The sequence below is a fragment of the Mercenaria mercenaria genome, chromosome 11, assembly GCF_021730395.1.
Source record: "Mercenaria mercenaria strain notata chromosome 11, MADL_Memer_1, whole genome shotgun sequence".
NCBI lineage: Eukaryota > Metazoa > Mollusca > Bivalvia > Venerida > Veneridae > Mercenaria > Mercenaria mercenaria.
This window is the reverse complement of record NC_069371.1, coordinates 81,047,507-81,070,338: the sequence shown is the minus strand read 5'-3', so window position 1 is coordinate 81,070,338 and position 22,832 is coordinate 81,047,507. Positions and strand designations below refer to the sequence as shown.

General features: G+C 35.9%; 1 protein-coding gene across 2 annotated transcripts in view; it reads right to left on the bottom strand.

Moving 5' to 3' along the window:
- Positions 1 to 22,832, bottom strand: part of LOC123531521 (uncharacterized) — a 28,040-nt gene extending 5,208 nt beyond the window's left edge. Inside the window, exons 1-11 of one of the 2 annotated variants that reach the window (XM_053517908.1) lie at positions 22,755 to 22,832; positions 21,140 to 21,341; positions 18,199 to 18,416; positions 17,421 to 17,608; positions 15,652 to 15,842; positions 9,222 to 12,736; positions 5,718 to 5,755; positions 4,982 to 5,135; positions 4,492 to 4,640; positions 2,214 to 2,285; positions 1,266 to 1,312 (exon numbers count right to left, since the gene is read on the bottom strand). In XM_053517908.1, the coding sequence (XP_053373883.1) occupies positions 1,266 to 1,312; positions 2,214 to 2,285; positions 4,492 to 4,640; positions 4,982 to 5,135; positions 5,718 to 5,755; positions 9,222 to 12,736; positions 15,652 to 15,842; positions 17,421 to 17,608; positions 18,199 to 18,416; positions 21,140 to 21,341; positions 22,755 to 22,766 (4,786 nt within the window). In that variant the 5' untranslated portion in view covers positions 22,767 to 22,832. The remainder of the gene's footprint in view (positions 1 to 1,265; positions 1,313 to 2,213; positions 2,286 to 4,491; positions 4,641 to 4,981; positions 5,136 to 5,717; positions 5,756 to 9,221; positions 12,737 to 15,651; positions 15,843 to 17,420; positions 17,609 to 18,198; positions 18,417 to 21,139; positions 21,342 to 22,754) is intronic. The other variant, XM_045312568.2, reaches the window with a different exon arrangement.

Sequence of the window (22,832 nt, the reverse complement as noted above, 5' to 3'; positions counted from 1 at the left end):
ACAGATTTCTGTTAGTGCGGCAGAATAGGTTACGTGACCTCGTGAACGTAAATAGAAATGCGATTTTAAAATAAAGCAATGTGATGTCATTGCGGTTTTTAATAAGTTCTAAATGAATCTGTGTACATGTATTTTTTGACCAACAATTTAAAAGTTTTTTTTTTGTCAAACAATAATGTAAATTCCTCGAGGGCAAATAGGTCACAGAGGTAGGATATCCACTATAGTAACTATCGTTTGAGACATTTACCTTTTATACGGGATATAGCACATTCGCTTTTGATAACAAATTAAAGAAGAAACTTTTTATTGATTTCTATTTCTCAGCAATTTTAAGAACCGATGCGGTACGATCAGACAGTGATGTGTCACATGGCGCGAAAACATGACGTAATGCCATGACAATCTCGAGCAAAAATACCGCTTTGATCTCCACTTCAGATGTCAAGATACTGACTCTTTTAGGGGTGTAAATTGATCATGAAAACAAGGTCGATTACTTAGTTTATCGTCTGAATAATTACCGATAATCTTTAACGTTTTTTTTCCTCTCTTTCAACACGGGTGGATGGACGATGATTATTGTGTCCAAATTTTTTAGACACTTTTCAAAATAAATATTTTTCGGGAAATAATACTATTGTACATAATACTCCTTTCATAAAAGTGACAGTATTAAAAGTGTCAATTATTAGGGCGAGTGGCTGTTCACTAAGGGCGAGTAAATATTACTGGCTACTAGTCCTGCAGGGCGAGTGGTGTGAAAAAATAATTTTACACCCCTGATATTGCAATTTCCAGCTTTTACCCTGCTAAATTTCTATAATGAACTTGTCCATCTCACAATTTGGACATTGCCATTGACTGTTATAAGGGGTGTTTACCAAAAAGATACTGACTGAATAGCGAACAGTGTAGATCTTGATCAGACTGCATGGATGTGCAGGCTGATCAAGATCTACACTGGTCGCAAAGGCAGAATCAATCGTGTCCAGCATGATAAGGGTTAATAGTGGAAGACACAAGGAGCTTCTTCTGCACCCTTGCTGGATGACCCAAGCAGGATTAAAATCCAAAAAGGGCAAGTGATTTAAGTCTTTAACAACTTGACCATCCGAAAATCAATATTAGTACAGCAGGAGCTATTTGCAGTTAGACAAAAAGTATAGTCAGACTACAGTCCTGGCAAAACCTTACTGTATCTTCCTGTCAACAAAAACTTTAACTTAGGACACCAAACATAAAACAGTTTACATGAACTATACCTTTAGACATGGAATCCTGGAACATCTCATCTCCTCGTCTCAGTTTCCTGAAAAACACAATTTAAAACTGAGTGATATACTCCAATTCTAAAAAAAAATCATCAAGAAACACAACACATATCCAAGAAACTGACAGTATTTTATTTCTTTTTCATTTCTTCACATGGTAAACAACAACATCCCTAAAATTTCATGACTCCAGGTCAAACACTAACTGAAAAATGTGTGACAAAAACTTTTGGGCCCTTCATGCATATGTTTGACCAAGTCAAAGGCCATAACTATGGTCTCACTGAGTGAAATTCAAAACAATATGTCAGATGCACAACTTCACATGCTGAATAACAATCATATAATGTGGGTGACTCTAGATCAAATATTTTTTGAGGCAGGCACAACATAAATGTCAGACAAATGGATATCTGGACAGACAGATGAACATATCACCCCGGCAAATCTAAAAGCCCTTTCCCATTCCTAAAGTTGGGGCATGGTAATGGGCAGGGGGGTGTACAACAATACCACTCTTACTAGGACAGTTGTTGCAGTTACAATAGTATCATAGTATCTCCTCAGTATTATCTAGAAACTGTACTAAGCAGTCAGAGAACTGGTATCCCAATAACCAGTAAGCTTTCCTTGAAGATATACAATGGTCATCATTCACTTAAATATTTTATATTTAGGTTTTTACTTCATATGTAGAAAATCCTCATCAAATTTATATAAACTTTACTTAGTATATAAATTAATTGCGTATGCAGAGCTACATTCATAATTAAATGTTATGCAGTAACCGTCGCCTATTAAAATAACTTCCAGTTTTTAGCTGCTGTACACATTTAAACATAAACTTGTTAATTTTATATGAACATGAACTATATGTAGTAACTGTTCATGTGTTTGATACAAAATTTGGGTCTAATAGACCTTTAAATAGATACTTACACATTGAGCGGTTTAGGAACATAGCTGACAGGATTTTTGTTCCGCCTCGAGCGCTTCCCAGGGGTATCACATCTGAAATAAACATAAATGATCTTGGCAATTCAAGGCTTTAAAACCAATTCATTTAGCGTTAATGTTGAATTACTGTAATCTATAATACACATATTAAGAGAGGCAGGTTGAAATTTAAACACGTACAGTTTATTGATAACTATTAGACATTAACATTTTTAACTTTCGGGCATAAACAGCCTGTCTTTAGCAGGTATAAATATATCTGATCACTGAGTATCCATGTTTAACACCAGTAAACAGAGAATTTGTATATTATGATGGTCCATCATCCACCTTTATCAAACAAGAGGACCATGATGGTCCTGAATCGCTCACCTGTCCCCACATGACCCAGTTTTAAACAGAGTATGATGTCGTTTTTTTCTATTATTTGACATTGTGACCTAGTTTTTGAGCTCATGTGACAGATATCATCAAGATAAAAATTCTAACCAATTTTCATGAAGATCCATTGAAAAATATGGCCTCTAGAGAGGTCACAAGATTTTTTGTTATTTGACCTACTGACCTAGTTATTGATGGCATGTGACCCAGTTTCGAACTTGACCTAGATATCATCAAGGTCAACATTCTGACCATTTTTCATGAAGATTCATTTAAAAGTATGGCCTCTAGAGAGGTCACAAGGTTTTTCTATTTTTAGACCTACTGACCTAGTTTTTGACTGCAGTTGACCCAGTTTCAAACTTGATCTAGATATCATAAAGATGAACATTCTAACCAACTTTCATACAGATCCCATGAAAAATATGGCCTCTAGAGAGGTCACAAGGTTTTTTTTATTATTTGACCTACTGACCTAGTTATTGATAACACATGACCCTGTTTCGAACTTGACCTAGATATCATCAAGGTGAACATTCTCATTTATTTTCATGAAGATCCATTGAAAAGTATGGCCTCTAGAGAGGTCTCAAGGTTTTTCTATTTTTAGACCTACTGACCTAGTTTTTGACCACAGTTAATCCAGTTTCAAACATGACCTAGATATCATCAAGATAAAAATTCTAACCAATTTTCATACAGATCCCATGAAAAATATGGCCTCTAGAGAGGTCACAAGGTTGTTTTGTTATTTGACCTACTGACCTAGTTATTAATGCCATGTGACCCAGTTTCAAACCTGACCTAGATATCATCAAGGTGAACATTCTGACCAATTTTCATGAAGATCCATTCATAAGTATGGCCTCTAGAGAGGTCACAAGGTTTTTCTATTTTTAGACCTACTGACCTAGTTTTTGACCGCAGTTGACCCAGTTTCGAACTTGACCTAGATATCATCAAGATGAACAATCTAACCAACTTTCATACAGATCCCATGAAAAATATAGCCTCTAGAGAGGTCACAAGGTTTTTTTATCATTTGACCTACTGACCTAGTTTTTGACGGCACGTGACCCGGTTTCGAACTTGACCTAGATATCATCAAGGTGAACATTCTGAATAACTATCATGAAGATCCATTGAAAAGTATGGCCTCTAGAGGTCACAAGGTTTTTCTATTTTAAGATCTACTGACCTAGTTTTTAATCGCAGTTGACCCAGTTTCAAACTTGACCTAGGTATCATCAAGATAAACATTCTGACCAACTTTCATAAAGATTCCATGAAAAATGTGACCTCTAGAGTGGTCACAAGCAAAAGTTTACGCAAGCACGGACGACGGACACTGCGCGATCACAAAAGCTCACATTGTCACTTTGTGACATGTGAGCTAAAAACACTGAATATCAGAGCTTTACACGAGTAAATATAGAACTAGAACACACTGGTCCATTATCCACCCGTGTCACCAAACAAGACAGTTACTGAAAATATAAAACATTTAACTGGTAATCCATGACATGTTTCAAAAGTTTTTCCCCTCTAGCCTCTATATAATATAAAACTATGACAGCATGCTCGACTTTTCTCAGTGCTTGACTCTGAATTAGAGCTTTGCCAGTAAAAACTTCAAAAAATTCTAAGTTAAAAAGGGGCATAACTCTGTCAAAATTCAAACCAGAGTTATGGGGATTGTTTCTCCTGGTGTAGACTTTGATAGTAAATAACTATTTTAAGTTTCAAGTCAATAGCTTTGATAGTAACAGAGATATTTGACTTTATCAAAAACTTTAACCAACCGCGATGCCGACGCCGACACTGGGGCGAGTGCAATAGCTCTACTTTTTCTTCGAAAAGTCTAGCTAAAAAGACAAACCCGTCATTCTGTGGCTCATCTACTTCAGGCTGAGATCTCTTTCTGGACGGATGATCCCCACTTTTCACATCTTCCTCAACAGTATGCTTCATACCAACCATTGTCAGTCTTTTCTTCAACAGGGCCAACGTGCTTGTCTTATCTGATATCTGAAGTTTACAGGAAATTCAGCATTAAGTAATGAAGATTTCTACTAAATGACAACTAACACTGACATTTGGCTTCTTCACATGAAGAACACTACACCAAAGTGAAGTCGCAAACCTGCATTCATGTCAGATGGGCAAGCGATATTGAGTCAGCAACCTTAACCACTTGGCCACGGAAGCTGCCTCCTTTTCAAATATCTTTTGATATTTTTCTTAACATATGTCATATAAACACCTGAGACTTCTGGCTAAAACAACTTGCATTTTGCATGTTTGTTTCAAGTGTGAGATACAGTAACAAATCTTAAATTAAGTACTGCACCATAGGCTGCATCAGTTACCTGGCTATTTATCTTTTCCTCTTTATTGACTGGGGTCTGATCTGGGTGGCGTTCTACTTTAGCCTTCTTTGTGCTCTTCGCTGTCCGTGAGGTTTTGGCGCTCTTTTTACTTGTTTCTGGTACCATAGCTGGTGTAACACTGTAATAGTGGTGGCTGCTTAAACATAGTGTGTAAATTAACTGTTTGAAAAAAGTCTTGCTGTTTTCAGAGATACATTTCAAATGGACATTAATTCTGGAAAACATGGTAAATCTAGAACAACTCACAGACGCTCATATTAAATGATGTCATCTACTCAACTTACCTGTACATGCATCACTTTTGTGATAAAGGACAGTAACTTCAGCTGTAGACAAGAGCTAATGAGTGCAATATTAGTGGAAAAATAACAAAGGCCATTTACTCCAGGAAATGTGACTGTAGAAAAAAAATCACTTTCACTAAAACAATTCTCAATCACTGGTATGCACAGATCTGTAAAATTTTAAAACAGATTCCACAGGACAGTGTCAAACAGTTACGACTGTAAAATGGACAAAACCTCTGTGAAATACAGATGCAACAAAAACTATTCCATCTTAAAACATCCAAACGTAAAAGATGGTCATTAAGCAATGATCTTTTAGTTTTAAAACACTTGATTTTCTGAATGTGCTGAAGAACAAGGGTAGGTTTTTCTACCATTCTTTATGATTTTAAGTACATCATACAGCTTTATTTACTATTATAAATTACCTTGACTTTATTGCTTCATCCTTGTCTAATTTCTCCGCCTGAAAAATATAAGTTAATAAAGCTTTATAAAATAACAATTAAGTTTGAAAAACATTCTAACACAAAACAGAATTGTTCATGAATTAAACAAAGTAAAAGCAGAACAAGGGCTGTTGGAAGGACAGCGTGCTTGACAATCTGAATATGTTTACGAAGATATTAAATTTTTTATCATATGATATATGTAAGTGTGAGAAAGAGAAATATATATGTATATTTTTTTTGGGATGGGGGTGGGGAGGTGGCTGGATAAGATACAATAAGTTAGTGTGAGAAATATAAAGGGAGAAGGCTAAATGGAGGGTGGGGGAAATCGACGGAAGCATGTGTATGTTAATGGAATCTAAGAAACAATATCAGATATGGGTGGGAAGTTGGGGTAACGGATACTGGTACTAAGCCCCATATCATGTGTGGTTTTATGCTTGCAGGGCTTAAGGTAGTTCTGCACGTTTGGATCGATATTATTTCTACAATGTAGAATTTGATTAAACACTGATTTTTCAAAACTTCAGAATATACCTAAAAAATTAAGCAAATAAAAAAGATAGGGTCGTGTGCTTGATTTTGTGCTAGACTGATTTAAAAAATAGGGACCTCACGCAATATTTCATAATGGGAGTCTATGGGAAAATCATAACTTTCATAACATTTTCGCAAATAGAAATTTTTCTACAATGTAGATTTTGATGAAACTTCTCACAGTTGTAAATAAAGACATGGCCTATAATTTGATGAAATAAAATATATAGGTCCGTGTGCTTATTTTTGAGATATCTGACCATGATTAAAGTAAACCAGACATTTCACGCTATTTAAAGACGTTATTTTGAATTATTTAACGAGTGATATGTTTTAATATCATATTTTGATTTTACAATATAGCAACAGTGCCATTGTAATAAATTTACTCACAGGTTGCAATTAATTCATAAAATGATTTTCTGTTCCGTACGCCGAATCCAGTCTTTATTCTACGTTTTCCGGAAAAATGGCGTTACGCCATCACTTCCGGTTTATCAAACGTGCAGAACTACTTTAAGAGCCTGAGGATATAGCGAAATCGAGAAGCTTGCGTAGAACTTTAACCAGCACTATTACATCATTTAACCCAAATGACTCTGACCTTTATGATACGGACCTTAAACTATAAGATCCTTCCAAAGACCAATCTTCATATGCATTGTTGGGCTGTACTTTAGAACATAATTATAGGGAAATTGTGAACGTAACCCAGAAAACATTAACCTGAATGCAACAGAGACAGCAACAGTGACATCAGAGCGAGTACAATAATTGTCCTCCTTATTCTTAACAGAGTCAAGCTAAAAATCATTAAGCTTTTTAAAATTTTTCAATTGAGACCTTAGATGCCCCACAATTCTGTTCCTTTTTGTTGTTAAGAAATGACTGCAGGGGTTTATTCCCTTCATGAATAAGTTAATGGACTAATACTGAATGTTCTGAAAGCTAAAATCTGTTCTTTCTCTGGGCTCTGGGACTGTTGACTTATAAAGACACTAATTTTAACTTGTCAAAGGCACATAACACCAGTTCTAAATAAAAATTAAAACAAGAGGGTCATGATGACCCTGGATCGCTCACCTGAGTAATATGAGCTACATGTTTCAAATGTCAAACTGGTGATTTTTAGAAATTTTTTTGGAAAATTTTCCGACGTACCATCAAGTAACCCCTGTGGCGGGGCCAATTTTACCAAGGGGGTCATGATTTCAACAAAGTTTGTAGAAGTCTACTAGGCAATGTTACATATATCAAATATCTACGACCTAAGCCTTCTGGTTTATTTTTAGCAAATTTATGAAGATTTCCCTATGTACAATCAAGTAACCCCTGGGGCTGGGTCAATTTGACCGTTGGGGGGGGGGGGGGGGCAAGATTTGAACAAATTTTGTAGAGGTCCACTAGGCAATGCTACATGTCAAATTCTAAGCTCTAGGCCTTCTGGTTTATTTTTAGAAAATTTTGAAGATTTTCCTATGTAAAATCAAGTGACCCCTCGGGCGGGGTCAATTTTCACCCCGAGGGTCATGATTTGAATAAATTTTGTAGAGGTCCACTAGGCAATGCTACATGTCAAATATCTAAGCTCTAGGCCTTATGGTTTATTTTTAGAAAATTTTGAAGATTTTTCTATGTACAATCAAGTAACCCCATGGGGCGGGGTCAATTTGACCCCACGGGTCATGATTTGAACAAATTTTGTAGGAGTCTACTATGCAATGCTACATGTCAAATATCTAAGCTCTAGGCCTTCTGGTTTGTTTTTAGAAAATTTTTGAAGACTTTCCTATGTAAAATCAAAATTGACCCCGGGGGTCATGATTTAAACAAATTTTGTAGAGGTCCACTAGGCAATGCTACATGTCAAATATCTGAGCTTTAGGGTTTCTGGTTTATTTTTAAAAAAAAATTGAAGATTTTCCTATATAAAATCAAGAAACCCCTGTGGCGGGGTCAATTTTGACCCCGGGGGTCATGATTTGAACAAAATTTGTAGAGGTCCACTAGGCAATGCTACATGTGAAATATCTAAGCCCTAGGCCTTCTGGTTTATTTTTAGAAAATTTTTGAAGATTTTCATATGTAAAATCAAGTGACCCCTGGGGCGGGGTCAATTTTGACCCCGGGGTCATGATTTTAATAATTTTAGTAGAGGTCCACTAGGCAATGCTACACGTCAAATATCTAAGCTCTAGGGCTTCTGGTTTATTTTAAGAAAAATTTTGAAGATTTTCCTATGTAAAATTAAGTGACCCCTGCGGTGGGGTCAATTTTGACCCCAGGGGTCATGATTTGAACAAATTTGTAGAGGTCCACTAGGCAATGCTACATGTGAAATATCTAAGCCCTAGGCCTTCTGGTTTATTTTAAGAAAATTTTTGAAGATTTTCATATGTAAAATCAAGTGACCCCTGGGGCGGGGTCAATTTTGACCCTGGGGTCATGATTTGAACATTTTAGTAGAGGTCCACTAGGCAATGCTACATGTCAAATATCTAAGCTCTAGGGCTTCTGGTTTTTTGAGAAGATTTTTTAAGATTTTCCTATGTAAAATCAGGTGACCCCTGGGACCCCAGGGTCATGATTTGAATAAACTTGCTAGAGGTCCACTAGGCAATGCTTCATACCAAATATCTAAGCTCTAGGGCTTCTGGTTTTTGGGAAGAAGATATTTAAAGTTTTTCCTTTGGTTGCCATGGCAACCAGAGTTCTGCATGGAATTCAATTCTTTGAACAATTTTGAAAGGGGCCACCCAAGGATCATTCCTGTGAAGTTTGGTGTAATTCTGCCCAGTGGTTTTCAAGAAAAAGATTTTTTTAGAAAATGTTGACGGACACACGACGCGCGGTCACAAGAGCTCACCATGAGCCTTTGGCTCAGGTGAGCTAAAAACCCTAATTTTTCAGCAAATGAAATGAACTAGACCCAAGCTTACTTACAATGTTTAATCCAGATTTTCCAGATGTTGAATCCTCTACTTTTCTTTTCTTAGTCGACTTCTTTGTAGATTTTGCTTCCCTCCTGTTAGGTTTTGGAGATTCTGGGTATTTTCCATCTATATCTATATCATCCCTGTTTGATGTTACTGACTCTTTCTTTGTATCAACAGTATCAGACTTTTTTATTTCAATATCATCAGAGTTATCATCTGGTATCCTAAGAGATTTCCCTCGCCTCTTGTTGATAAATTCAAAATTCCTTCCTATATCATCATCTATGTTATTGCGTTCACCCTTACTATTTTCTGAATTTTTTGATTTACTTTTAATTTTGTCATTTTCAACAATTTCCTCAAAATCACTGTCATCATATTTAGTGGACTTAGCACGTCGACGCGACTTCTGTTGTGTCTTTTCAAGCTTTTGCACTTTTTCAGAGTCTGATTCGCCTTCTGCAATGTCAATGATTTCAAGTTCTGATACCATGTTACTGTTTTTATAATTAGAAGCTTTTCTGGATTTTTCATTATCTTTCGTATCTTCTTGCGTCTCACTTTCATCTGAATCTTGAACAACCAGAACTGATTCCTGGTGTGGATATTGTTTATCAAGCACTTCGTCCCTTTCTTTCTCAACCTCAGTGTCTGTGTCAAAAACTTTGATTTCAAATGTTTTTTTTCTAGATCTCGATTTTCTCTGTAGCTGAGGACTATCATCAATATCGTTATCATCATCACTGTCTTCAACAAGTGGTTTTCTGATTTGTGACTTAGACCTTGCAGATCTACGAGGTGCCAGATTGATTTCATCTAAATGTAATTCAGAATTTTTCGACATTGTTTTACTTCTAACCACATCACTATTGGACTCCGCATCATCAGTTTTAGGCCTAACTCTGGACCGGGATCTCCCCATTCTATCCTTTTTATTATCAGATTCAAGTCCTCTTGTTTTTGATCTACCACTTCTGTTACCAGAAGTATCATTATCATCTCCTGTAATATGTTTTGACTCAGCTTTCAATTTCCCTTCTACTTTATCTTCCACTTTATCAGTATTGCCATCTTCATCATTTAAAGCCCTTCGACGTGATCTAGATCTGCAGCGTCTACTTGGTAATTCTTCTTTATCTACAACTGTATCATCCTTCCTATTTTCATCTTTTAAAACTATTCCACGTGATCTTGATCTGCCCCGTCTACTTGGAAATTCTTCTTTACCTTCCTCAGAATTATCTTTACTATTTTTATCTTCTGAAACTCTCCGACGGGATCTAGACCTACTCCGTCTACTTGTTAATTTTTCTTCCTCTGCATTATCTTTGATATTTTCACCTTCTGAAATTCTCCGGCGAGATCTAGATCTACAGCGTCTACTTGTTAATTCTTCTTTGTCTTCCTCTGTATCATCCTTGCTACTTTCACCTTTTGAAACTCTCTGACGTGATCTAGATCTACCTTGCCTCTCTGCTGTTTCTTCTTTTTCTGTGTTACGACTTTTTGACTTTGATCTCTCCCTGGACATTTCCACCTCATTTTCATCTGTTTCACTATCATTAACAACTCTCCTACGAGACTGTGAACGCCCACGCCTTCTTGAAGTTTCTTCATCTTTTGTATTTCTAACTTGTGACTTTGATCGTGTATGTGATGTCCCTCCTGGCACCCAGTCTTCATCATCATCATCATCTTTTTTCCGAGACTTTGAACGTGACCTTGACTGTGACCTAGCACGCTTTGAGACTGGTTTATCATCAGGACTGCCTCCTTTGAGAGGCATATAATAAATATTTTGATCATCTGGTTTGGTTTCTGTCACATTCTTCTGCTCTTTCTCTTTGAAGTTATTTAGGCTCACAGGAGCAGCTGCAACACTTTCATTCATTGACAAATCATAAACATTCCTAGCTTTTGCAAGTTTATCAAGTGGCATAGTTGGTGTACGATCCCCAAAGTTAAACATATCTCGATCAGATCCGGTCCTCCGTTCTTCCTTCTCTGGTGTTACTGGTTTCTTCTTCTTGGACCTGGCTTTGCTGACTTTTTCTGGAACGGCTTTTCTGGTACCATCTGCTTCCTTGCGTCCTATACTAAATGTAAAAACTCCAGGTTTTTTGGTCCTTACTTCAACTGCAGCAGTGTCATTTGACTCTGGCTGCATTTGAGAGTCCAATTTTCCTGAAGATTTTGGTTGGCTTTCACTGTTTGAATGTTCATCTCCCAATAAATGCACAGCATCATCAGGTTTTGTCTCAGTTACCTGTGGAACAACAGGACTATTCTTTTCTGACCTACTTAGTGTTTTAAGTAATCTTGTACTATCAATTACTGAAGTGAATTCCATTTCTGAGTTGAAATAAGTTGTTGGTTCATCAGGAAATACTGGATCAGGCAAAGGTGAACTTTCCACTGGTTTACTATCAAGGCTCTCTCGGAATTTTGCAAGAAAAGCCAAACTGTCAATCTTCTTTTCTGGGCTTGCATTTTGTACAGTTACATGAACAGGGCTCCTAAGCAAGGTTTTCGTTGGCTTGAAGGGATTTTCAATGGTATTATACACCTCTTCATTCAATGGTTCAACTGCAGGATTTTCAACAGCATCAGTCCTCATTTTCTTCTTATCCAATGGTTTAACTGGACTTCTCGATATATTTGTCTTTTTTGGAATAAATGGATTTTCAGTAGCATAAGTGTCTCTACGTTTCATTGTTGACTTTAATTTATCATCAGACTTCTCTTTTGTTAGTTTATTCTTGCCCTTATTATCATTTTTAACATTACCTGTCTTCACCCTGTTTTTATTTCCTTTCACATCTGCTTCAAGTGGAGCTTTCGGCAAAACAAATGTTTCTCTTTTGCTCTTTGCAGTTTCATCCTTTTCAGATACCCTGATTTCACTGTTATCTGGTTCTTTTGATTTTACATATGTTTCTCTTCTTTTTTCCTTTTCTTTTGTTTTAGCGGATAAACTATCAGTCTGTTTTGACATTATAAAAGTTTCTCTCCTTTTCTCAGCAGTGATAGGAGATCCCGAGACCAAATCTGCTGCAAAACTTCCTCCAAACCCAAAGGCACTTACATCAGCATCAATGCTATTGTCTTTACTTTCAATTACATTACCTTCATCAGCTCTGTTTTTATTAATCTGAATAACTTTGTTTGTATCATCATTACTTTCTTTTGATTTTGAATCCTTAGAGCTTACATCACCTTCTTTACCGATGTCTTTCTCTTTTCCAGACTTTTCCACCTTACTCCTGCTATTTTTAGACCTGCTTTTCTCTTTTTCTTTCACAGCAGACTCTTTTGCTGTGGATCCCTTCCCTGCTTTTTCAGTTTTTGGCACATGACTTATACTTTCCAAATCTGAGCAGGTGCTCGAAGCCTCTGAAGATGAAGTTGTGTTTGTGTTTAATGTTGTTGAATCTGTGTATTTTAGAACGCGCTGGGGAAGTTTAGACAATGGTTTTGCAGGTGCTGTTTCAACGGGACTTATTTCAATGATTGTATCATCCACTGAAAATAAAGAAAATTATTCAAGGGTGAAGTATTCACAATACTTTGCAAAGATACATAAACAAGGAGCTGCTTTCAATAAACGCTTGATGCCCCCGGTGGCATCCTTGTTGATACAAAGCAACCTTAGTCCAAAACGAGGTCAAGGTCAAACTGAGGTCAGGTGATGTTTGAAGATGAGGAATGGTCACAGGTTACACCTGCATTAGTATCAAGTAATTCTTGTAAGGGGTATTGATGCTAGACGAAACGGTTCCATTTGGTTAACCTCGTACGGACGGACGAACGAACGGACAGGACAATCGCTATATGCCTCCTGCATCAGTAGATGCCGGGGGCATAAAAATGATAATTATAAACTCATTTAATTTGACACAAAAGTGGTTTCATGTACCTAAGGATTAAGAATGCCAACTAAATACAGCAGTAGTCACAAAATCCAAGAAAGACTGGTCTTGGCTTACTCATATGCAAACTATTTGTTTGTTTTGAGATAACTGAGCTATGAAAAAGTCGCCTTTAAATTTTTATCCGAAATTTACACGTCCGAAACTCGTAAATTTATCAGGTGCACGATTGAAACGCCATGAAAATTTTCATTCATATTTCGATTCTCGTGCTTTAATAATGCCCGATTCTTGCATCAACTTGTTCAGATTTATACATTTAATTGATTTATTTATTAATCTTTTCAAAAATAATACCAAACTTGTAGATATTGGCGATCTTTTTACAATATTTTGTACGGCAGTTCAGACGTCCGCGAATTGTTTATTTTTTTTATCCACAGCGCCCGGGCAGTTCATTTACAGAAATTGGCCCTATTTGAAATAATTATTGAAGTTATTTTTAATAAATTCAAGAAATAATATACAATTGATGCATAAGATCATGCACTCGTTAAAGTTTATCGGCTTTTTACCGCCGACTGAAAATTTTCAAAATGGCTGCGGCTTACAATATTATTAACTACAGTGGGATATTAACGCTACGATTGGCTGAAGTTTGACAGGCGAGTAGGCGGGGTTTACCATGGATTTATCGGTAATTTAATCTAGAATATGCATCAAGTTTTACAACTTTAAGTAAACAGATTACAACACTCTGAAAAACTCGGCGATTCAGATTTCGCCCGGAGGTGATAATTAGGCGAAATGGCCGACTTTACAGCGACGACATCGCTCAAATCGCCTTGTAGGATGTTGATGATCCCTGGTACAGTATTTCATGTATGCAACAGCCAGCAGTTTACCTACCAGAATTAACCTGTTCTCCGCAAGTAAATGCCAACTTCTCCACATGAATGTCATAACAGATGAACTTTTATAATTGTAAAAGCGAACAGAAACATTTATGTGCAAAAATAATCCATACCTAGAAGAACATATCCTGTTTGTCTTAGAAGTGAAAATGAAGATATATAAAAAGAACTTTCATTGACTTTCTCAATTATGATATCTCTTGCAGAGTAAACTACAAAACAAATACATTACTGATACCCGACAAATACCTTGCGACTTTCATCTAAAATGTTCATTTATATTTTTTTTTCGACAAAATACACACTTGTTACATAATTTTTAGTAATTGGAAGGACTTACAAATCTATTCTTCAGTTTGCACCCTGTTGTTCTAACTTTGATAGTTTAACGTAATATCGCTATTAAAATTTAAATGGAATTTCAGCTGTCAGATATGGCAGATTATCTGCTAAGAATATGTAAATAAAGAGCATTTTACCTAAGATGATCCCTCATCCTACGAATATAAGACGCACATTTTTTTACGAGATTCTGGTCTCGAAAGACCAATGCGTCCTATATATGGGGATAGAAAAAGACCAAACATCCCCCCCCCCCCCCAAACTCAAAAATTAAGAAAATCGATCTTTGTTTACCCCATGTACCTCTATATGGAAGAGAATTCAAGGGGAGTAAATACCAATGACTACGGCATAGCTAATAGCTGGTATCGGGATCTTAAATTACTTTTGTATAAAATGTAAAATTTAGAGCTCGCGTAAAAAAGATAAATAAATGCTGGTTTTCATTAAAATATATTTTACAACGCATTTCTGTAACTGATCATTAAGTTTTTAACAAGACCCGTGTAAAACTTTCCCGGCGTGTTTTCACACATTTTGCATTAAAATACTTAAAACTCCATATCAGGTAGCCCAGAAATCGATTATCTAATCTTCAAACATAATTTTGATAGTTGTCTATAATCCTCTTGTTCATCGAGAAATTCATGCCCGAGGCATTACTTATCTTACACCTACTGTCACAATCTGCAAACAATTAACCATTGAATCATACCTGGAGGCAATTGTAAACATGTGCATGCGAGATTTTAGACTGATCCAATATGATCATATTGCTGATGTTCAAAACAATTTGCAAACCAGTCTTAAAATTACGTCATTTTAACGCCACGTGCCAAAGTGTACTTTCATTTTCACAGACGTCAATATTCATGGAGTGGTCAGAGGATGCGGCAGTTTAGTGCTTACACAGAGTTTATGCTTTTCAATTTAAATACTTGCCACAACATCCAAAAACATCGACAATGATTAAGCAAAAACTGGCGAGTTTGTAGAAACTATAGCGAATTTCGGACAAACATAAATTCAGATAAGTGATAAGAGTGATAAGCATTTTTCCAGAATTCTGCTGATATTTTTTCATTGCGACCTATACACGAGTGCGGCCTATATTCGGCCAACTATGGTAGAGTATCTGACCAGTGTACATTTCTCACCTAAGTTGAGAGGCTTACCCGAGATGAGAGACTGGGTAGTGTACATTCTTACCCCAGATGAGATGCTGGGCAAAATACATCTTAACCAAGCTGAGAGACTCGGCAATGAAAATTTCACACCTAAGATTAGAGTCTTGGCAGTGTACATTTCTTACCTGATACAAGAGGCTTGGCCATGTACATTTCTTCATCGTTATCAATCATTGACTGTTCTGCTATGATACTCATGTCAGCAGCATTGTTGTTACTGAAAACTCTGCCACCAGGGGGAGCTGTATATTCATCCGCCTTTGATAAATACTTGGCCATTAAATCGTCTTTATGTACCATTTCTCTGAATGCAGGCCTGAAAATTATATAACTCATTACAGTACTGCTGTAGGATTAACCCAGTCACTGTTCAGTTAACATCTTTGATCAATTCTATTCCATCTGATTATCTGCTATCAGCAGGACAGAGTTGCTGAAAACTTTATCCAGGCAGAAAAAATGAGTTTTTAATCTGTCCCTCACACTGAAATAAATGTTAATACCATCAAATGAAAACAACAGGTAACTTTTTCATGGAGAGATTTTGTGCCATTTAAACTGGCTTCAATGTCAGATGTATACAAATAGAAACAAAAATTCTGCCAGAAGACTGTTCTAACCAGAATTTTGAAGCTTTAAGCAACTTGGTCCATGTTCAAACATGTCATCAGAAAATTCAATATATTTATCCCTAAGCAAGTGCCTCTCTTCTACATCTGAAACTTGAGACTTTAACATCTGAAATTTAAGATGTCACTACATATTCAGAACATCTCAGATTACCTTGTCAATACAAACCCCACTTTCAGGTATTCCCATACAGAGCATGCAAAGTACCTTTTGTTGCAATAGCTCAATTTAGTAACTTGCAATAACTCAACTTTGCAACTTGCAATAACTCAACTTCGCAACTTGCAATAAATCAACTTCGCAACTTGCAATAACTCAACTTAGCAACTTGCAATAACTCAATGAAGTGACTTGAAATAACTCAAACAAGTAACTTGCAATAGCTCATAACTCTATTAGGTAAATTGCAATACCTCGATTAAGTAAACTACATAACTTGCAATAGCTCAATAAGTAACTTGCAATAGCTCAATTAAGTAAGTTGCAATATCTCAATTAGGTAACTTGCAACAGCTCATAACTCAATTAGGCCCACCTGCTTAGCTCAATAGGGAGAGCGCAGACCTACGGATTGCCGGGTCATGAGTTCGAGCCCTGGACGGGGGTATGTTCTCTATAACAATTTGATAAAAGACATTGTGTCTGCTATCATTTGTCCTCCATCTCTGATTCATGTGGGGAAGTTGGCAGTTACTTGCGGAGAACAGGCTTGTACTTATACAGAATCCAGGAACACTCGTTAGGTTAACTGCCCGTCATTATATAACTGAAATACTATTGAAAAACGATGTTAAACCCAAAACAAACAAAAAAACATAACTCAATTAAGTTACTTGCAATAGCTCAATTAAGTTACTTGCAATAGCTCAATTAAGTAACTATGAAAATTAAACATAGACATTCTAAAAGGACAAGTAGTAGTAGAAACCTTTGTGACAAATTAATCCTTGTGTAGTGTACATGTAGTTTTTGTTATATCAAAATATGTCAAATAGATACAATTTTAGATCAGTTTTTGACAATGGAGGAAGACCTTAGGCATAAGTGGCTACCAGGGAAGAACCAAAGATATTCTTTAAGCCAGCTGGATGCAAGAATTTCAAAAATGAATAGTGGTGAACGGCAAGCCATTCGAAGTAAGCCACCATAATGACTGCCTCTAAGATCAGGTGTTCTAAACACTAATTTCTGGAATGTATTTGTTCATTTATTACCAAGCTAAGAAACTGCAAACAAAACATAAGAGACAATGTTGAACTCTTGCCTTGTATTTGATCTATTCAATGACTGGTTGCCTTGACTGTTACCGAGAGAAGCAGATCTGCAGCTATCAGTGCTGCGTCTAGAACAGTACACAAGACATTTGTCATTCATCTTGGTGATAAAGGTGCTTGACTGCATCATGGACTGTGTCAGTTCTTCCAGCAGACTGCGCATTCCTTGCATTTCATCCTAAAAATACAATTTGAATTGGTTATCAAGTCAGTCATCATCTTTAGGGTTTATCATGATACAGTATTCCAGTATTAAGAGACTATCATTTACCGGTATACAAAGGCAGGGCTCGACAAATCCGACCATCTGCTCGTAAAATACGAGTAGAGATCAACTCCCAGCAAGTGGAGCTTGCTTGTCCTGCAGGACGATTTGCTTTTCAAAGAACTTGCTGAGACCTGAAAGGGCTTCTGAATAAGATCATATGATACCTTAATATATTCTTTTACTGTAAATCCTTTAGATTCTACACAAGAGCATCTGGCTTTACCATTTAATTATTGAATTATCAAAATTCGTAAGCACTTAGTCTGTAGACACCGAGATACGGAAGTTAAAATCTACAACTTCAGGATGTAAAGTATCAGCCATATTTATAGCACACTTAGTATACTATTCTGAAGACAACAGACTAGAGTTTCTAAAATAAGCCTTACTGACATATTTGGTAAAATTTCATTTCTGTCCGGTAAAAAATGTAAAACTTTACAATATGCATACATGGAAATAATTTTTGGTGCGGAATAGAATGGCTCTCTTAGTCATACCTGGATCCTCTGCTGAACCTCCATCTGTATCTGCTCATCTTTCAAACCCACAACACGTTTCAGTCGATTTAACTCAACATACTGCTCCTGGTTCTGGGAACGCAGTGTCTGCATTTCCGTGTTTAGATGCCGGATTTCTTGCCGAGCTTTCGCTAAATTCTGTGCCAGGGCACGATTGTTGGCCCGTAAAGTTTGTTTCTGCACTGACATGTTCATAACTGTAAACAAACAAAAAAATTCATTTCATGTTCATTTCAAAAAGAAATAATCAAAATCTTACCAAAATTATGCCTGATACAAACTGCCTACATTTCCAAGCACAAAAAGAACCATTATATGAACTATGAATATTCTGTATTAAATTTTACCCATCATAGTATTAAAGAAATATACAGGGCTCCAGATAAGATGCGTATTAGCCCAAATTATGCTTTGAAGTAATGCATATATATGCATGTCTGATAATTTTTTAGCGTCTAAAAACGTATATGAAATTACAGAAACGCATGCAATGACTTTTTACTAAGGTAAACAAAATCTGAATTGTTTGGATGCTTTACATAATAGAGCACGGTCAGAATTACTTCTCCCACATTGAATGTACACATGCATAGAATGGTACTCTATACACCTAGGTTAAACTATATTATACACTAAATGCTTGCGTAAATCAAATAGTTGGGAACTAGTACTGATGGTAGGATAGTGTACAGGGATCATCCTACAAGGCGATTTGAGCGATATCGTCGCTTTAAAGTCAGCCACTTCGCCTAATTATCGCCTCCGGGCGAAATCCGAATTGCCTAGTTTTTCTGCCAGTTATTATCTGTTTACTTAAAGTTGTAAAACTTGATGCATATTCTAGATTAAATTATCGATAAATCCATGGTCAACCCCGCCTACTCGCCTGTCAAACTTCAGCCAATCGTAGCGTTAATATCCCACAGTGTCAATTAATAATATTGTAAGCCGCCGCCATTTTGAAAATTTTCAATCGGCGTGTAAAAAGCCGATAAACTTAACGAGAGCATGATCTTATGCAACAATTGTAGATTATTCTTTCATTTTATTAAAGATTACTTCAAAATTTATTTCAATTACCATGATTACGGTCAATTTCTGTAAACAAATTGCTCGGGTACTGTGGATAAAAAATGATTTCGCAGACGTCAGAACTGCCGTACAAAATATTGTAAAAAGATCGCCATTACCTACGAGTTTGGTATTATTTTCGAAAAAATAAATAAATAATTAAATTAAATGTATAAATCTGAACAAGTTGATGCAAAAATCAGGCATTATAAAAACACAAGAATCAAAACATGAAAGAAAAATTTCACGGCGTTTTGATCGTGCACCTGTTAAATTTACGAGTTTCGGACATGTAAATTTCGGATAAAAATTTAAAGGTGACTTTTTCATAGCTAAGTTTATACTTTATTTAGAAATCCATGAAAGTGATAATGCAAGAATCAATTTCCTTAAATAATTACTGTTTATAAGTTACAGCTAGACCCATAGAAAGTGGATATATATAGGCAGGAAACTGAATGCTATGCCGATTCTTCTCCTTAAATTCCTCAACTTCTCCCTAAATTCTGTGGAGGGAGAAGTCACTCCCTCCCTAAAATTTTGACCTAGGATGATCCCTGGTGTATTTTAAAGCAGAGTCAATTAAAATATTAACTTCCAGTGCAGAGTAAACAACAAAATCTTCCTAAAAATGTAAAAGTGAACAAACACTCTACCTATTCAACAAAAGATGATCCCCAAAACATTGCTAAAGGTATACTGAATAATCTATTGGATTCAGTAGTGAGTGTGAGGCCAATACAAGCCAAGGGAGAAAAGGAAGCAAAAACTTGAATGCTGAATTGAAACTGAGCTGCAAACAAATTCATGGGTGTTACACCCAATAAATATGTTGTAAAACTGATTTCTGCTTTTTTTTTCTCATTTACAAATTATCAGGAGTAAAATTACTCCTTGTCAATTTCAGATTTTACCATTTTACTCATTCACAAGAATTCTGATGAGTAAATACTCATAGGCCCAAAATATTATCTGGAGCCCTGAAATAAAGATTATTAAATACATTTCAAAATTTAACAATCACCGGGAGTTTACGATTTTTTTTACATAAACTTAAGCCATACTTGGAGCACAGAGACGTCTAGCAGTACCTCTATGTTTGGTTTCAACATAAATATATTCTATATAAAATCATAAATCTGAATGTTGGGTGTAGAAGTCTTTCATTATATTGGTCATTCAGAAAATGAAAGAAAGCGTTATTTCCGATCCATCTCAGCCTGTATTAAAGAAGATCAGAGCACAGTGTGGACCAACATTCCAATTCAAAATTTAACAATCACCGGGAGTTTACGATTTTTTTTACATAAACTTAAGCCATACTTGGAGCACAGAGACGTCTAGCAGTACCTCTATGTTTGGTTTCAACATAAATATATTCTATATAAAATCATAAATCTGAATGTTGGGTGTAGAAGTCTTTCATTATATTGGTCATTCAGAAAATGAAAGAAAGCGTTATTTCCGATCCATCTCAGCCTGTATTAAAGAAGATCAGAGCACAGTGTGGACCAACATTCCAATTCCAACAAACCAGAAAAATGTTTAAATTTGAAAGAACAACAATTGTATTTCTCAGCAGAAATTGAATGACATCCAATCTTCCCTTGTTCATCTCCAAAAGAAACAAATGACTAGATACAAAATAAGAAGAAATTATTGTAAAACTGACTGTTGTCAAAACTTAACGTTTACATATTAAACGTCAATTGTTTTCCTAATTTCCTTAGACCCTAACCCGTTCCCAAAACAGCAAATTATAAATTAATCTCCGAGGATGCTCAGGTGAGTTGGATAGCTCTCATTATTCTTCAAATCTGAAAGTTTGGAAAAAAACAATGTTACATACAGCTGAAATTTTTTGGTGTTGTGACCGATTTAAGTTTTCCTTTTGAAATATTCATGTCTGGCTTCTTTTTAATCCTCTTGATGCCAAGTTTCTTTCCCTTTCCTCCTGCTGTAGTGTCAGCATCTGTTACAGCATCCGCACCTTTTCCTGCAGGAGTTGCCATTTCAATGCTTGTGGCACTATCACCACCTCCAGCTGACTCCTGAAATTAAAAGAAATAAATCATATTTGGATTCAATTTCACTATTATCTTATTTTGAAAAGGGTAAACGTTTAGTGTGGGTGCTTGACAAATGTCCCAAGCCACCTGAATAGATGGAACAACTTATTTTGTCAGGTCCATGTTGGAAACAGTAACTGTCAAAGTAATGTCCAAACTGATTTATAACTACCTGACTACAGTTCCACTGACTCACTCTATGCTTTTAACTACAATAGGCTCTCTATCTTGCACTGTCTTGTAACCGAATGTCTAGTCCTTTATACTTACAAATGTTCTTATCTTGATACAATGAGGCTTTACTAAGTGAAGGGTCATAAAATCTTAAATTTTTTAAATATCACTGGTTTCACTTTCAATGTCAGCATTAGGAGGAAAAGGCCGAAGCTATCTGAACAACATTGACTAAATATTACCGAGGACAGATTTATTTCAATGAGATATGGTCAAATGTTGTTGTCCCCAAGATTTTGAAAATGTCCCCACATTTTTCTAAACAAGGGGACATGTGTCCAAACCATTTTTTTATCCTCCGCAGAACACAATGAACTGTTCAACATGATGCTATTAGTCTTTTAACTACGATATACCTTATGCCAAAAATAGAAATGCTACCAAAACACTCATTGTAGGATAAGGATACTAAATTTTCATGAACGTTGTGAGAATAAGAAGAATAATCGATTCATAACTTTATCATGACATCACCATACATAAGGGGTTCTAACTGACCAATCAGAGAGCTGCATTTTCGAGTACCTGCCAGTTTCCACTTGGGTATAACGAAGTATATTTACAATGAAAACATAGTGACTTCAGAAATAAATATCACACTATTTTAGCAATTAAATTTAGATTTTTCACTGCACATGCCCCAGATGTTGCTACAAACAACAAAACGTTGAAGTTTCATTGAAAAATTATATGGATTTAATACCTTTATTTTAGTTTAAAGTTTGAGATTTTAAACAGGGAGTCTATGATAAAGTCCGAGTAAAATGTAATCAATACCCAAGTGAAACTGGTATCATTCTGCAATGTTTTGGACATGTTAAAATTATGAATAATGACAGTCATGCAGATAAGACACTTCCAGAGGAAAAGTTAAAATATAAAATATTAATTCCTAAGCACCAGTAAAGTGCAGATGATTCTTACGATTTCAATAACAGAGGTTATGACATCCACTGGCTTTAGTGTCAAAGAAATATGCAGTCAATATTTCCTTAGTTTTGGGTCGAACTTTGTCGAGAACGAAGTTCCTTCTAGACAAGTAAACGTGTTTGCGTTGAGATTTACAGCTTAACATATTTTTTAAGTAAAAGTTATGAATATCAACAACAATAAAAAGAATTTTGACTTTAAGAACAAATGGACAATTCGATGAATTATTACTTTTTGTTTCATTGTTTTGGCGATAAAAATTCAAATATAGCTGTCAGCCATCTTATTGAATTCACCGCTTGTTTGAAA